Consider the following 16,579-nt stretch of genomic DNA (forward strand, 5'->3'; position numbering starts at 1 on the left):
GCAATTGATTTGAAAGGGGATGGGAACAAGACCGGTCCCTCTGGAGGATGAGCTTTTCTGGGATTTTCTGAATCCATCAGCCAGGACCATCTGTAGGGATTGGTACCAATTTAGGGTGGCTCAATTCTACTCAATCGCTCAGGGAGGAGTCAGTTGGCCTTTGAGGTTCCCACAAGGGGATTGTATGGTCAACGCTGGGTTGATCTGCTTTGTTCCCAGTGTTTTGAAATCTTCATTTTGTCTCAGAGCTCTGGCCAAGCAGTTAAATGAAAAAATAGTACAAAATAAAGACATAAAAATGAGGGCAAGAGCCTCCTTGCTCCCACTCCAGGAGGCGGAGACATTTCCACGATTTCCCATCAACACACCTGGAGAGGAGAGTTCCACAGATGACCAAACACACCTGCTCCACTCCTGGAGTCACCGGGGCAGCTGTGCGGAAGAACCATATGCAGAAGCAGCTTTGCTCTGCCTCCAACATCTGGGGGGGGAAGCAAGGATGCAGCCTGCCCGGCTGCTCCATTAACGAGGCAGCAGCCGGGCAGATGTTGCGGTCCTTATGGAAGGGGTGCCGGTAAACGCGGAGACTTTCCGAAGGGGCGGGGTCCTTCCTCGGCGGATCAGGGCGGCTCTCCGGCTCCTCGGCGGATCAGGGCGGCTCTCCAGATGCGCTGGGCTCCGGTCCCGAGCGCCGCAGCCAGATGTTCCCCACCTCCCGGGTTTCCCTCCGGCTGCAGCCTCCTCGGGCCTCGGACGGCGCTCGGCCACGGCCCAAGGATGGGGCGCCGCCGGACGGGCGCGGACCGCGGAGAGGGCCGGGCGGGCGCAGGCTGAGCCGTGGCCGCGCCTCCCGGCCGCCGAGCGCTGTCAGACGCCGCCGCGCTTCGCTCCAGCCGCGGCAACCGAGGAGTTAAGAGTCGCTCCGCCCGCCGCGGCTCCGCCTCCGACGGGCGGCCGCTGGCGGGCCGCAGCGCAGCCGAGCTCTCCGGAGGCCGAAGCCCGCGGCGTCCGGGGGCGAGCGAAGCCCTCCCGCGGCCCCCGCCCGCCCGCCGCCCGCGCATGGCCTTGGGGCGCTCCGGGCATGGAGCGGGAGAAGCTGCCGCGGCGGCCCGGGCTTTCCCTGCGGCTGGACGAGGCCGAGGGGGAGGCGGCGGGCCCGGGGGGCTGGCAGGCGGGCGGGCGGCTGCGGCCTTCCTCCTACCGGGCGCTGCGCAGCGCCGTCTCCACTCTGGCGCGCCTCGACGACTTCTACTGCGAGAAGATCGGCGCCGGCTTCTTCTCCGAGGTCTTCAAGGTGAGCCCCGCGCGCCGCCGCCCGCTGCCCCGCCCGCCCGGGGTCGGCCGCCTCTCCGCCGCCCCCTCCCCGGGGGCCCGAGGAAGGCTGGCCTCTCTTTGCTGCCGGGAGGCTCTGGAAGGAGCTGCGGGGGCCCGCCAAGTCCGGCGGCTTCCTTTACGCAGAGCCCCCGCGTTCCGACCGGGCAGCTCTCGGCCGCCGGCTGCTTCCTCCGGGCTGCGGCCTGGCCCGGGGCTGACAGCGGGGTCCCTGGTGGCCCCGGAAGGACCCCGCGGCCGGCAGCCTCGGCTGAAGCCCCAGTTGGCTCTGCAGGTCAAGAGCCGCGGCCGGCCCGGCCCAGTCCTGGAGGAGGCTTAATATTTGGCGGTGGCATTGGGAGGGTTCCTGGCCCAGCAGCCAGAGGCTTCGGCAGTTTCCTCCTGCTGCGGAGGCCTTCCTTGTTAGGACTGATAAATAAAGTCCGGCAGGTTCTCTGGCTGTGGGGCCCCGCTGCTGCTCTCCTCCTCCTCCTCCTCCTCCAGGGCAGGTCATATGGGAGGGGGCTTGGGGGCAAATGCCTTCAACCTCCCCCTGGCCTTGGTTGGGGGCCACCAAGTGGCAAAGAGCTGTCATGCTCCCCTTCAGCCCAGGAGCCCTAAACTGGGGCCGGCTGCCAGGAAACGGGTCTCCCCTGGTCTTACCAAGAACCTCTGTGCCCCCCAAGATGGGGGCTGGATTCTGACATTCTTGTTTTCCCCGTTTGTGCTCAGGCTGGACAGATGGCCTCAGTGTCAGCTTACCCTTAGTGTTGATGTAACCCTGTGCCCCTCTGGCCCTTTGCCAGCTGCCTGGTCCTCTGTCCACGTGCAGAGTTAACAAGAGGGATCTGCAGCCCAAGACAGCTGCTTAACATCTTGGCAGAGGCAAAACCTTGGCTAGCAACCAGCAGCGGGCAAATTGCCTGCTGTGGTCAGCCAGCCAAAGACCTCTTGCCTCAACCAAAGGCACCCTGGACAGGGCTTGCAGTGTTCTGGGACGGGGTCTGCTGAAGCCCCTGGTTTGGAGGGTTACCCTGCGGTGGCATGGATGACTCCAGTGATCAGACCAGTTTCCAGCTGCAAGAGGCACAGGACGGCTGTGAACCTGGCAGAGTCTGTGGTGCCAGAAAGGGGGGGGGAGGGTTTTCCTTAGATTGACTGAGCTGAATGAAGGGGAGGCTGGGGGCCCAGGCCCTCTCTGCTGCTGGGGGAAGGGCCAGTAGTCCCAGGGCAGGCTGTGGCTCGGCCAGTTGGGCCGGGAAAAGTCTGATCTCCAGGCAGCTTCTTCTCTTTGGGACGGGTGCACAGAGAGGCCTCGCTTGGCTGGCCAGCCCTTCCAACTCTCCCAGGAGGGGAGCCAGCTCTGCTCTGGAGGGTGTCCCCCAACTCAGGCAAAGACGGGAGATCAGGCTGAGGCTGGCCCAAGATGGAAGCATTTCTGGCTGTGACAGGGAGGGTACTGGTGGGGAAGGGAAGGGGTCACCTGGCCTCTTTCATCAGGCAGAGGAAGCTTTGTGGGGCCAGGAGGCTTTGGGCACTTATGGTTGGGGGGTGGGGTGGGGTCTTCTCCAAAGAGTCGGTTTCTGTGGGGGTTTGGCTCACCTTGATTCTCTGGGTTCCCTGGAGAGAAGTGCCACCTGCTGGCTCCAGGGAGAAGTGCACCCAGGGGGTCCAGATGGTCTGGACTGGCTCTCCCAGGGCCCCTCCCTCGAGATGTTGCTGCCCCTCTGGTTGGCATGCCCCAGCTCTCCTGGATTCAGTGGGGTCCCGCCTGGGACCAGAAAGTGGCCCTTCTCTCACCATCTCCCCAGAGGCCCCCTCATCTATTTTGTTGACAAAGTCTTTCCCTAGGCTTTGTGGGGGGGGGGGGTCTTTTAGGATGTTTTATATCCGAGCTGAGTCTTTCTTCAGAACTGCCTGCTGCTCTTTTCCATTACTTTGGCTTCTGCTCTTTTAGCAATGTGAGCCCCCCAAAGGCTTCGTGTTGGCTGGGCTCTGCACTGGGTAGGCAGATGGGTGGGTGACACTCCTGGGTGGGGTGGCAGCTCTGTTCTCCTGGCCAGTGGGGAGCAGTGCAGGGAGGGTGGTGGTGGTTCAGCAGCAAGGAGGGTGGGGGGCGTTCCATCTCCCTCTGGAACGAGCCTTTCCGAATCCTCCCCCAGCCTGGATCTGGGTGGCTTTTCAGAGCTGCTGCTTTGGTGGGGGGGGCTCCCCACTCTTCCTCTGGGGCCAGCCTCATTTGGGCAGCCCCTCTCCTGCTGCTGGGCAGGCACCCAGATGGGGAGGTCGGTTTGGCTGCTCTGCCGGGTCCTCCCTGGGTCTCCTTCCTTGCAAGGGCCCCGTTGGCCCCTTTGCCTGGCCCGGCTGGCCGCTGTTGCTAGGAAACGCCTTGCTGGCCCCCCTGCTGGGTCATGGGCCCCCAAGTGGCCGCTGCTGAACTCAGGGGACCCAGTGCATGCAGCTTGGCTTGCTCTTTCGAGGCAGCTAGCTTGGGTTCACACAACTTGCTTTTATCCGTTCAGGCCCAGTGGCTGGACTGCTGCAGGTGCTGAGCTCGGTTGGGGAGGGTCCCGGTTAGTTTTTCGTCTGGTGTTGATGCCCCCTGCTTGGTGTGCATTTCAGTTTCATTGGTTAGTTTCTAGTTTAGGGTAATGTGTGAATCGGAAGCTGGATTAATGCTCAGGAACCCAAGTTGGGTGTGTTGTATGCAATCTGTCCTGGGAGCTGTGTCAGGAGTGCCAGGCCAGCCTGAAACCCGCTAATACTCTGCTCCCATCGGGCAGTTGCCGGAGTTTGGCAGCCTCTGGTGCTTGTCCCGGAGACGCACCTGCTGAGGCGTGGGGGTCAGAGGCATGCTCATCCTGGAGACTCACCTGCAACCTGCGTGGGGTGAGAGGCAGGGCTGCCCACTCTGGCTCTGACTGTGGCCCTCAGGGCCGAAGCCTTGCAGGATTAGCTGCGGAAGAGGCTTTCCTTGGAGGAGCGGCTTAGGGGGAGGTTATCTGTCAAGACAGTTTGCTCCATGGAGGGGCCGTGCCTTTGAATGGGAGGGGTTGCAGCCTCCTGGCAGGAAATCCAGTCCTGCAATTTGGGGGGGGGGGCTCTCCCTAGTGCCAGCATTGGGGGTATCAGGGCAGGTGCTGAGGCTATGCCAGCCCCTCAAGGGTGGAAGTTGAGTAGGAAAAGGTGGGGGCTGCCCCAGAGTCTTAGTTTAGGATGTGGGCTCTGTGCGCAGCTTGCCCAGGGCAAGCCTGGAGTCTGAGCTGGGTGTCTGTATGTGTTGTGTGCAGGCAGGGAGAGGTCTGGCTTGGCGCCCTGGACTGACTCATGGACTGGCTGGCAGCTCCACTCCCTGGGACCTGGCCCCTGGGCAGCCGTGGGGGCAGGGGGGCTGGAGGGAGGGCCGGGTTAGGCCCTTGGGGAGCGGGGGGGGGGGCTCCGTGTGTGTGAGGGGGGGAGCCATGGCTGCGTTCCAGCTGACTGCCTTGGAGGTGGGCGAGTGGCCCTTATGGAGCTCAGCACTAAGAATGTTCTGGGATTCTAGGCCAGCTGCCAGAGTGGGCACTGCATGTGGGCATGGCCGGATGGCTGGGAGGAGCTGCTGTCCTGCCTGCCTTTTACAGGGGCCACTCTGGCACTCCCTTCGCCAGCCCAGTCTGTGAAGTGCTGAGGCGGTGCCAAAGCAATTGGCGCCCGGGGTCTCTGTGCTGGGAGGGGAGCTGGTGCACCTTCAGCTCCTGAGGTTGGCTGGCGCAGGGCTAGCAGAGGGGCTCTGGACTGCCCGGCTAGGGCTTTGCCTTCTGGGATGCTTGAGCAGTGACTGGGGTGGGAGGGGCTCCTCAGGTCTAGGAGGAAGGGGCTTTGCCTGGAGCAGCGGAGGGCCCTGAGGCTGACAGAGGCCGCCATCACTGAGCTTTGGGGCTGGGGCCACGCCAGGCCTGCCTCCCCACCTCCATTTTCAAGCGCACAACATCTGAACAGACCAAGCAGGCTGGAGTCTTTCCACGTACCTGCTTCGCCTATGCCAAGCTGAGCATACAGTGTGAAGGCTCTTGTGCGGATAGTAAAAGTGAGATGGGGAGTTTCGGAGGCTTGGAACAGGGCAGTGGGGGTGGGGAGAAGAAGAGGGTGGTCTCTTAGAAGGGAGGCTCTGGTGTGTCCAGAGGTCCGAGCCCCATTGTCTTCCTGGGACTGGCTCTGCCCCAGCACACTCTGGGGGGGGGGTTTGCAACAGTGCCCGTGCCAACCGGGTTTTATTTTATGCTCCCTTTCGCCGTGGCAAATGAACGGGCGAAGGCTGCAGTCTGCCAGCCCTTGTGGAGCTCTCAGGAGCTCCTGCAGGAAGAGAACCATCCTGGGCGTGGGGGGGAGTCGCTGACCATTGCAGTTCACAGCCTGTCCGGCTTCTCTGGGAGGGAAGCTCTCCTGATCGCTCTTCCTCCCTGGTGCAGCTGCTGGGCCCCCTGGAGTCCTGCTGGGGCCCCCGAAGGGACCAGGTGCCCCAGAGAGGTCAGGGGACATTTGGCTGCCCTGCGGATGGCCTGGCTGTTGTGCTGCCACTCACAGCTCCTGCCAGCCTGCATGGCACCAAAGGGCCGCTGTGGTGGGGCTGCGTCTTCCCGTCTGCTCTCCGCCCAAGGGGTCCCCCACCCTCCATGCCATCTGCCTGTTTCCTTCCTTCTCCCTGCAGCTGGAGGCCGGACTCTCAACGTGACATGGGACAGGCCTGAAGCCCATGTTGACCACCCCAAAGGCCCAGGGGGTCCGGTTGCCTCTCTTTGCCTCAAAACTGCCCGTGTTCCCTTTGGCTTCTCCTCCCTGCAGCAGGCAGCGTCTCTGCCCTGGACAGGTAATCCAGCTTGGCTGCTGCCCTTGACCTCCCACCACCACAGCTTGGTGGCATCTTTGACCGGCTCCATCCAAAGTGACCCCACTTGTGGTTCTGGTTGGGAGCTGCAGCTGGTCCTAGTCCACTCAGCTCTGTCGGAGGGTCCCAGAATGGCCATTCCTGGACATGGAGGACCCTTCAGGCTAGGCTCCAAGCCCCAGGTGAGGGCCACTGCCGCCTTCTCAGATGGAGCTGCCTTAGGCCTCTCCCCGGCCCCACTGCAATCAGCCCCACAGGAGCTCTGCTTGACCCACGTCTCAGATCAGGGACTGGGCTGCTTGCCTGCAGTCTCCTGGGGATGCCCCCACGGAGGTCCTGTGTGCACCTCCCTCTCTGGGCACGGAGGCGCTTCGGCCACAGCTGGTTGGCTGGCCTTGGTGTGACCTGGGAGGGAGGAGGCTGGGAAACCCAGCAGAAAACCAGTGGGAGAGACGAGGTGGGCTTTCGCCCAGAATTGGGGGGGAGGGGGGGGACAATCCATGTGAATGGCTAAACCCTCCTCATTTGCTCTTAGGCAGGAATTGGCCGAGTTCACGTACTCGTGGATTGAGAATAGTGTATTGTGCAAATCAGTCTTTCACTTTCCGTTGTGATGCTGTGAGGTGGTTTGGTTTGTACGATGGCAATTGTCATTGGCCAGCTGTGCTTCAGGGCTGAGCTGGGGTGCAGATCCATCCTTGGCTCTCCTGCCTATCAAACGGGGTGATGGAGCTTGCCGTGGGCCCAGGCAATGAGGTGGCTCCAAACTTTAAATGCCCCGCAAGAAAGCGGTGGGGGAGGGCAGTCGGAGGGCTGGGCTTGCCCTCCATGGAGAAGCAGCTTCTGCCCTGGGAAGGCGACACGCGGGAGGTGCCTGCTGGCCATGCTGCCCACTTTAGTGGGGTGGCACTTCCTGGCAGGCAGCGGTTCTCCCGCTGTGGGTCTGGGCTGGCCTGGAGGGGTGAGGAGGAAAGGCAGCTGTCCGTCCAGCAGCCGCTTTTGCTGGAGGGCCAGGAAGGGTCCCCGTGAGGAGGAGGGGCTTTCTGCTTAGAGCAGGAACATGGCAGACATGCCAGGCAGCTGGCGTCCTTCCTTCAGAGGCCCTGCCTGTATCTCCCATATGGAGCTCAGTCCCACAGGGGCAGCTCCAGGCCAGGCAGAGGACAGGGTCCACATTTGGGTGAGGTGAACTCCTCTGACCTTGGGCATCCCCTGCCAGCACAGCTCCTCCTTGGGGCAGCAGGGGCAGAGCTGTGCCAGGCTGGGCATGTGGTGGATGGAGAAGGGGCATCTAGAGCTCCTCCTTTGGCACGGAGGTTCCCTATCGCTTGCTAAGAAAAGGGGGGTAGTGGGCTTCAACCCAAAAGGACAAGTGTTGCCCCCGCACTTCACCCCCCCCCCGAGAGTCTCTGCTTGGGCTCCTCCTGGTTGCATAACCCAGGCCCCTCCCAGAATGGAGGGGGAGCAGTCGCATCCAGGGCCAGGAGGACGGGGTGAAGGGAGCAGGCGCAGCGGAGGGAGGCCTGAGGCATGGACTAAAAAGGACAGGAATGGGCTCTGGCTGCAGAGCCCAGGAATTTAAGAGGGAGGCTCCACTGGAAGTGGGGGCAGGGGGGCAGTGAGGTGGCTGGGCCTCTCCAGGCAGCTGTTCAACAGGCCATGAGGGGCTGCAGGCTGCTCCCTGGCCCTTGGGGAGTGGGAGGGTTGCTGCTGTGGCTGGTGCAGACTCAGCTTCTGCCTGGGGTCAGTTCCCAGCCACACACAGCCCACCGTCCACAGACCTGTCTGGTTGGGCTGTGTTGGGGAAAGGCCTGACCTTCCACAGTGGGAAAACGACCCCAAAATCTGTGCTCCAGGGGCCCTGTGGGTTTTGGGGGGTTCTTTTATGGTTTTATGCTAGGCTGCCCAGAGTCACGTTCGGTGAGAGACGCAGCTATATAAATATGATTTATAAATCAATACAGGGGCCCCTTTTGGCCCCCAAACCTGGCAGCAGGCTGTAGGGCTTTTACCCTCTGGGCACAGACCCTGGTGGGGGCCTGCGGAGTCTTGTGCGTGGCCACTGGGGTGCTGTGAATGGAGCCGAGGGGGAGGGCTGGCGTTGCCTTTGGCCGCCCCACTGGAGACTCCCGGCCCTGAAAGAGCGCAGGGGTGCCACTTGGGCAGGTGCCCCTTCACCTTGTCCTTCTGCCCAGCTGATGGCATCGCTGGGGGAATGGGCTTCTGAGCGTTGGCTTGCTTGGCCTCCCCATCCCCCTTTTCCTGCCCCATTAGCCCCATGTGGGGTGATTGAAGCTGTTCCGATGCGCCCGGCTTGCTGTCCTGAAGCAGAGGCCGCTGGAGGGTCAGCGAGGGAAGGGGAGGGAGTAGGGTGGCAGGCTGGAACTCTTCATGTGCCCTGGCTTTGGGCGCCTCCTGAGGCCCCTTGGCGGCCCTGCCTTGCCCTGCCCTGCTTCTCAGTCTCTGGGCAGGAATGCCACGTTCCTTTGTTCTTCTTCTCTGTGAGGCTTCCGACTGATTTATGGGGCAAGGGCCATAAATCAGTAAAATACAGTTGCTGCTCAGCAATTTCCAGACTGCAATTATGCCAGAATGTGAGAAGCCTATGGAACGAGGAAGATCAGGAGAAGCCATCTCGCGAGGTGGGGGTGGGGTGGGGGAGATTCTTGCTTAACAGCAGGTCCCTATCCCCCCCTTCCTTCTGCTCCCCCTCTTTTGTTCCACACTTCACACTTCCCTAACTGCCTGGGCCCTCCTCAAATGTGAATGGATGTGTCTCCCTGAATGTGAAGCCATTGGCAATTTGGGGAGGGGGCTCCAGCAAAACGGGGAGGGTGGTATGATGGCAACTTGTGTTAGGTGTGTGTGGAAACTCTTTGGCTGGACTCTTTGAGAGCAGATTTCCCAACCGTGGCACTTGAGGGGGTGTGGACTCCCAGAAGATGGGGCTGAGACCATGCTGGCTGGGGAATTCCGGGGGTCCACACCCCCTCAAGAGCCACAGTTGGCGACAGTGGACAACCTTGTCTCGTTCCTTTTTTTATTTCAATAGACACTGTCAATTCTCCATTTATCATTACTTTTGCTGTTTTTTTGTGATATATAGCTTCTACGGCTTGAATAAATTTTCTACCAAAGCCCATCTGCTCCAGCTGTAATAACATAAATCGCCAATTCACATTATCGAAGACTTTCTGTGCATCTAGAAATATCAAAGCCATTTGTTTTTCAGGATGTGCCTCATAATATTCCAAATGACCTCGGGCAGCTCCAAAGCTTTGAGCCTCTTTCTGGCTACTGGCTGGTTTTGTAGCTCTGGCAGATTCAAAGCTGGCACTCCTTGGTGCACTGGACTTCAGTTCCCATGAGTCCCAGTCTAGGGACAGATTGGGTGGGCATTTGAGGGCTTTGGTGCAGCATGCCGAGCTCTGCCACTCGAAGCCTTTGAGCACTGACTGCTCACAACCGAGAAGCTGCTGGAGCCTGTTCCGTAGGGTGATGTCCAGACGGGGTTTCCCCTCAGCCAGAGTGGGTGCTGAGACCCCTGCCAGAGTGACGGTCGGCTGTCCCCACAGGTGAGGCACCGTCAGTCGGGACAAGTCCTGGTGCTGAAGATGAACAAGCTGACCAGCAACCGAGGGAACATGCTACGCGAGGTGCAGCTGATGAACCGGCTCTGCCACCCCAACATCCTCCGGTAGGGCAGGGGGGCTGGTGGGGCTCAGGGTCCCCTTGCCTGGAAGAAAGGGGCCTTCTGGGGTGGAGGGTCCAGCATATCTGGGGAGGGTCAGGCGTAAATGTTCAGGGGTCAATTGGAAGAAGGGCCGGGGGGCTCTTGGCCCCTCCTGCCGGGGTCCGCTGGTGCCCCCCCAAATGGCTCGAGAACCCCACCTAGAGCTTCTCAGGCGCAGAGCACCTCCTGGGGGGCGGTGAGCATCAGGGGCGGGTTTCAAAACCCTTCGTTACCGGTTTGCTCGTGGGCACACGTGTGCTTGCGCATGTGCGACACTTCTGCACATGCGCAGAAGCATCTGGGTGGGTGGGCGGAGCCTCCCGCCGCCACCGCTACCAGTGCGCCCGATCCGGGGCAAACTGGTAGCAACCCACCACTGGTGAGCATGGTGCCCAGTGTCCAGGGCAGAGCAGGGGGTGGTCCAACTCCTTTTTTCCCAGGAGTGCTGGGGACAGAGGGAAGCCACGGGGGGGGGGCATCTTTGGGGCCCTAGGCAGGGGTCTCGCTGCTGACGGCTGCTCTCTTCCTCCTCTGCCAGGTTCATGGGGGTCTGCGTTCACCAAGGCCAGCTGCATGCACTGACAGAGGTGAGTGTTGGGGGGGCGGGCGTCAAGAACCTGCCAGGGACCTGGCTGTTCCAGGGGACAAAGGGCCCCACAACTTGCTCTTTTTTCTCTCCCTGCAGTATATCAATGGGGGCAACCTGGAGCAGCTGCTCGACAGCCCCACCCCACTCCCCTGGCCCGTCCGCCTCAAGCTGGCCCTGGACATCGCCCGGGGGCTCTGCTACCTGCACAGCAAGGGCATCTTTCACCGGGACCTGACCTCCAAGGTGGGGGGGGGGCTCTGCTGCACCCCACCCCCACCTGTGCCTCAAAGTGGGCAGAGGATTTGGAGGGGGGGAATCCCCGACTGGATCCGGGTTGAGTGGTGGGGCAGCTTGACACCAGGGGTTGCGCTGATTGGGGGAGGGGGGCTCTGAAGGGCTTCCCTGGAAAGGAGCGGCTCCTGCCGTGGGGTCTCCCACCTTTCTAGTGCCCAGAGAAGGGGAAGCAGAGTCTCTTGGCACCCTGAAAAGCCTTTGCTCTGGTGCCCCCCCAAGCCCTCTCCTTAGTTCCTGGGGTGGTGGTGGTAAGAGATGCCCCATCCTGGGAGCTGCCTTTTACTTGGAATGGCCTCTCAAATGGACCTCTCCCCCCCAGAACTGCCTGGTCAGGTGTGAGGACAATGGCTACACAGCCGTGGTGGCCGACTTTGGCCTGGCAGAGAAGATCCCCACCTACAGGTGAGCTAGGATGTTGCTGCTTCTGTTGACTCCCCACCCCTCCCCCCCACCACGATCCTGCCTTGACACAGCCTCTCCTCCTCCTTGCAGTGAGGGGGGTGAGAAGGAGCCCCTGGCTGTGGTGGGCTCTCCGTACTGGATGGCCCCCGAGGTCCTGCATGGGGAGCTGTATAACGAGAAGGTGAGCCCCACAAGAAGGAGTAACAATGGGAAGGAGACCACGGGAGGGGGGGAGGGAAGGACAAGGGCATCTGCTTGCCCCCTCCCCGGCCCAGTTCTCCCTGGGCCCCCAGGCCCTCCGAGACCACCCCACTGTGTCCCCTGCAGGCGGACGTCTTTGCCTACGGCATCATCCTCTGTGAGATCATCGCACGGGTGCCAGCCGACCCCGACTACCTGCCTCGCACTGAGGTAAGCCCCCCACTCACATCCCTCTGCAGCCCCAGCAAGAGGGGAGGCTGCTGGGCCGCTCGGGGAGAGCTTAAAGCAAGGACTCTGATGCACAAAGCGGGCAGGGGGGTTGGCTTCCTCCGGGAAAGAGGAGCTCAAAGGGGGCTGGAGGGCACGGAAGGGAGGGGGCTGAGCTCTAAGGGGGATCCTTTCTCCGGTCAGTCCCTGACTGCTTTGTGAGTCCCTGGCAGTGATCAGATTTCTTCCTGGCTGCTGCTCAGAGGCCTTTTCCTGCCGCAGCTGCTTGCTTGTGTGCCAGGCCGTATCCCGGAGGCCTCTTGACCCCATCCCCCTGGCATCGGGGCAGGGTCCTGTGGGGCAAGGCTGAACTCTCTGGGGGAGCATCTTCCATTTGGGAGCTCCAGCCGGTACATGTTGCTGCCAGCCTGTTTGCAGCATAAGAGCCGGGGGTCTGTGCCCTCCCTGCCCCTCCAGCCCATAAGCAAACCGAGGGGAGCCACCAACGGCCTCCCAGGAAGCTCTGTGTATGGGGGGGGGGGGGACTGGAGTGGGAGAGGCTTTTCTTCTTGAGCTCTCCTCTTGAATTGGGGGGGGGGGAGAATGTGACTGAAATTGGGTGAGGCCAGGCAGCGTGGCCGCCGGCTCCCTGGTCCTGCTTCCCAAAGAGTATCTTTTGGGGGGAGGCTTCTTCCTCATCCCCTCCCTTCCTTCCCCCTTCCTCTCCTCAGGACTTTGGCCTTGATGTGGCTGCATTCTGCAACCTGGTGGGAGCCGGCTGTCCGCCGACTTTTCTCCATCTGGCCTTCCACTCCTGCAAGGTGGGTCTTGACCACCCAAAGAAGGGGGGACGGGCTGGAACCAGGGTAGGAGAAGAGCCCCAGAAGGGGGCCCTCATGCCCAGCAGCTCCCTTACAAAGCTGCCCATTTGGCAGAGCGCTGGGCATCCCCATTTGGGCTGCTGTTTTATCGTCTGGGGCCAAAGCAACCAGGCAGCCTGTCTTCCTGAATTCTGCTGGGGACGGGGGGTCCGGGGGCTGCTCACTTGCAGAGAGCAGGCTGAGCTGGATGGGGGCAGGGCCTCGGGGGGGGGGGTGTTCCTGAGGAGGGGAGGCCACTCTGCTCCACCAGAAAAGGCCGGATAGTGAGCTGGTGCTAAAGGCGACCATGGAGACACGCAGAGGCTGCTTGCCCACTACCATAAATTGGGCCTGCAGCTTCCCACTTGACCCAAAAGAGATGAGCTGCCCCATGTGCTCCCTTCTCCTGCCCCCAGATGGAGCCCACTGCCCGGCCCTCCTTCCTGGAGATCGTCCAGCGCCTGGAGGCCATGCTGCTGACGGCGGGAGACCCCGGCCTGGCCCTGCCGAATGACGACAGGACAGCCCTCCCGGCCAACTCGGCAGCCTCGCTGAACGGTAGCCTCTCTCAGGAGAGGGAGGGGGGTGGGCAAGAGGTGAAGAGGTTGCCCCCCCCAGAAGTATGGATTGCATGGTTGGGGTTTTTTTTCCCATTGGAGATTAAAGGAACCGTCCTGGGTGCTAGGAAGGGGCGAAGTTGGGCAGGACAGAAATGGGCAGCCTTGGAAGGTATCGCAAGCTTGGCTTGAGTTGGGGGCAGAGGAGGGCTTTTCTCCTGGGCCTCTGAGCCATGGGGGGGGGGAGGAATGTGCACGAATTTCCGCGTATGCCAGGGCAGTTTCCTTCCCAGCCCTTTGGAACAGCTGCAGCTGAGCTGTTTGCTAGTCTAGATTCGGCTTTTGCAGTGCTCAGGGCATTCTGAGATGCCTCTAACACGCCTCCCCTTCCTTTTGCATCCAGGTCAAGTGGCCAAGCAGCTCTCCTTCCCCAACACAGCATCCGGCCTGCTTGGCCAGCAGCTCTTGACCCCAGAGCATCCCCTCTCTCGCAGCCAGTCAGACGTCTTCTGCCCTCGATCGCCCACCTTGCCCCGTGCCCACGACACTCCGCAGCGCGTCAACCCCTTTTCACAGCGCCAGGACCTCAAGGGGGGCAGAATCAAGCTCTTCGACACACCCAGCAAGTCCTTGATCTCCCTGACCTTCAACCTGCCACCCCCCTCGCCTCTTCCACCCGGCACCCCCATCACGCCGGAGCCCGCCGTGGAGATGCAGTGCAACTTTGCAGAGCCCGTAGCCATCGTGCGCAGGTGTCGTTCGCTGCCGGCCTCCCCAGAGCTGCCTCGCCGGGAACAGCCGCCCCACAGCCCCCTCTTGGCCCTGAACCGCACTCTCCCAGAGCCTCCCGGTTCCCCTGCCGGCGAGCAAATGGATTGCAGCCCGGACAGCCCGGCCCCAGCGCCTGCCGGCCCGGCACCCCCATTGACCAACGGCAGCTTCATCAGCACAGCCGTGTCGGCGGCCCGGCCGTGGTCCCCCAACGGACTCCTCCTGAACAATAACAGCAAGCAGCACGGCTGGGGTGGCAGCTTCTCGGAGCTGAGCGTGCCACCCACGGTGGAGGGAGCGCAGACGGAGCGCCTGGGCACAACGCTGCCCCTGAGCCCCTCCAGCAGCAGCTGTGTGATGGAGCAGGATGAGGTGCTGGCCTGCCCCGCCTGCTGCCTGGGGCCCTTCAGCTTCAGCTTTGCTTCCGTCTGCCACCGGCCGGCTGCCAGCACCCCCCGCTACCAGAATCTGAACTGCGAGGCCAAGAGCCTGCAGTGCTCGGAGAGGCACCCCCAGCACTGCAAGGGCCTGGCACCAGGCCTGGCAGAGCCCAGCCTCAAGTTGCCGGAAGCCCAGTCCTGAGGCTGGCCCTGCGGTCGAGGAGCACTTCAAGTCCCCCTGGACGTCCTGGCTGCCCTTCAGACCTCCATGGGCCGAGGAGCGGCACTGCACCCTTGGGGCAGGGTGGTACGATGTTGCAGGGAGGGCTGCCAAGCCCATTGGGAGGCAGGAGGGAGCCGTCCAGTCCCCAGCCCGGTCTCTGTGCGATAAGGGGCTGCTGCTTTCTGCCCTCCCCTGCCTGGCCCCGTTTCAGTCCTGAGGGGTGAGCCCTCGGCTCCCCAACCTCTTGACTATGGGTGGGTGCACAGAAGTAGAATGGCAGGAAGATGCAGGGCTGGGGTGAAGGGAATTCAAGCAGTGAGGTTGGCAAGGGAAGGCCCAGTTCCTTCTGCCAACGGGGGGGAACTGGCACGCACTGGGCACAGGGCCGTGGGGTGTGTCGGAGGGATGGGGCAGGGAGATGAGATAAATTCCTGACCCATCCCCTCCTCTCCTCTCCTGCCCTGCACAGGGTTGGTCCGCTGTGGGTCAGTCTGGCGTCTTGGCCCCTCTCTTTTTGGCACCAGTGGAGAGGAGAAGGCAGCTGCGTTTTTAATAATACTTGGAAATACTTGTTAATATATTCAGCTTATTTAATGTGTTGAAAAAAATAAAACCTGATGACAGTCCCTCCTATCCTGGCCGGAGTGATCTTTGCTGAGAAGACGAGAATTGGGGGACCCCATCTCGGGACTGGCAAATTGGCTCTGTCCCAAAGCTCATCAAGGGCTGCTTTTGCCTGGATTCTCTGGGTGGAAAATGGCTCCAGAAAAGCCAGAATGGAGGGAGCTACAACATGGAATAGTTGACTCCAAAGAAGGAAACTCTGCTTTATTTTGTGTGACGAGCAACTTGTGGAGTGGGGGACACAAACACCTAAAGGGGAACAAAGAATGAAAAGGAATGATATTGTGGGAAAATATCTGGAATACGATAAGCATATATACATGTGAACGATTTAATGCACTGTGCTGATTATTTTCTGATAATATTTTCAAATGCATTAATGAAAAAAAAAAACAGAAAACTTGAGTATATTTTAGGGAGAAGTCAGAATACCTCCCCTGCCCTTTCCTTTATCCTCCCAGATGACGGATGAGGGAACTTCAAACAAACTGAAATTCAGTGTAGAGAAAAGTAAGGTCTTACAATTAGGCAAGAAAAACCAAAAGTACACATATAGATTGGGAGAAACCAGGCTTAATAGCAGTAGCTCTGAGAGGGATCTTAGTGGACAACCAATTAAATATGAGCCAGTCGTGTGCGGCAGCAGCCAAAAAAGCCAATGCAATCCTACATTGCATTAACAGAGGGATAGAATCAAGATCACATGAAGTGTTAATGCCACTCTATAAAGCCTTAGTAAGGCCACACCTGGAATCCTGCATCCAGTTTTGGTCACCACACTATAAAAAAGATGCTGGGACTCTAGAAAGAGTGCAGAGAAGAGCAACCAGGATGATGAGGGGACTGGAGGCTCAAACATACGATGAACGGTTGCAGGAACTGGGCCTGGCTAGTCTAGTGAAGAGAAGGACCAGGGGAGACAGGAGAGCATCTTCCAATATTTGAGGGGCTGCCACAGAGAGGATGAAGGGGGCCAAGCTATTTTCCAAGGCACCCGAAGGCCGGACAAGGAATAATGGATGGAAACTGATCAAGGAGAGAGTCAACCTAGAAATAAGGTGACATTTTCTGATGGAGAGCAGTCAACCGATGGAACAGAAGTTGCCTTCGGAAGTTGTGGGAGCTTCATCACTGGAGGCTTTCAAGACGAAACTGGACTGCCTTCTATCAAAAATGGTGCATGGTCCCTTCCAGCTGTATAATATGTATGTATCTGTATCTATATCTAACTTGTCTCCATCATCAGTGCAGAATCCAGCCTTGATAGCCCGAAGAAGACCCCCACCCTACAGAGGCTGTGGCTGGGGGGCTTCTCGGGGCCAAAGGACCTTCCTCCTTTCCCCGTGGGAATGTCTGGAGGAGCCTGAAGCCAAGCATGTGGTTGATGGGAGGCCCTTTGGGGAGAGGAACCGTCTGCCTGGAAGGCCCTTCCACAAAGCAAGGCAGATACCTTGAGCATTTGCACAACCACAAGCGTCCGTTGTGGGTCCCACGGGAGCATGGAAGGGTGGGCCGCCAAGCCCAGGAGGCCTTTGGGTGACTCTCCCGGGATGTTGCCTT

General features: G+C 60.5%; 1 protein-coding gene across 1 annotated transcript; it reads left to right on the plus strand.

Annotated features, from left to right (window-relative positions):
- Nucleotides 1-992: 992 nt before the first annotated feature.
- Nucleotides 993-15,313, plus strand: TESK1 (testis associated actin remodelling kinase 1). The gene is made up of 10 exons (XM_070939005.1): nt 993-1,294; nt 9,754-9,875; nt 10,450-10,498; nt 10,597-10,743; nt 11,114-11,196; nt 11,287-11,377; nt 11,524-11,607; nt 12,336-12,425; nt 12,881-13,022; nt 13,425-15,313. Exons 1-10 carry the CDS (start codon nt 1,082-1,084, stop codon nt 14,372-14,374), a joined length of 1,971 nt encoding a protein of 656 aa, XP_070795106.1. The 5' UTR covers nt 993-1,081; the 3' UTR covers nt 14,375-15,313.
- The last annotated feature ends 1,266 nt before the right edge of the window (nt 15,314-16,579 follow it).

The sequence above is a fragment of the Pituophis catenifer genome, unplaced genomic scaffold (assembly GCF_029215685.1).
Source record: "Pituophis catenifer annectens isolate HBS135680 unplaced genomic scaffold, rPitCat1.0.hap2 SCAF_2, whole genome shotgun sequence".
Taxonomy (NCBI): Eukaryota; Metazoa; Chordata; class Lepidosauria; order Squamata; family Colubridae; genus Pituophis; species Pituophis catenifer.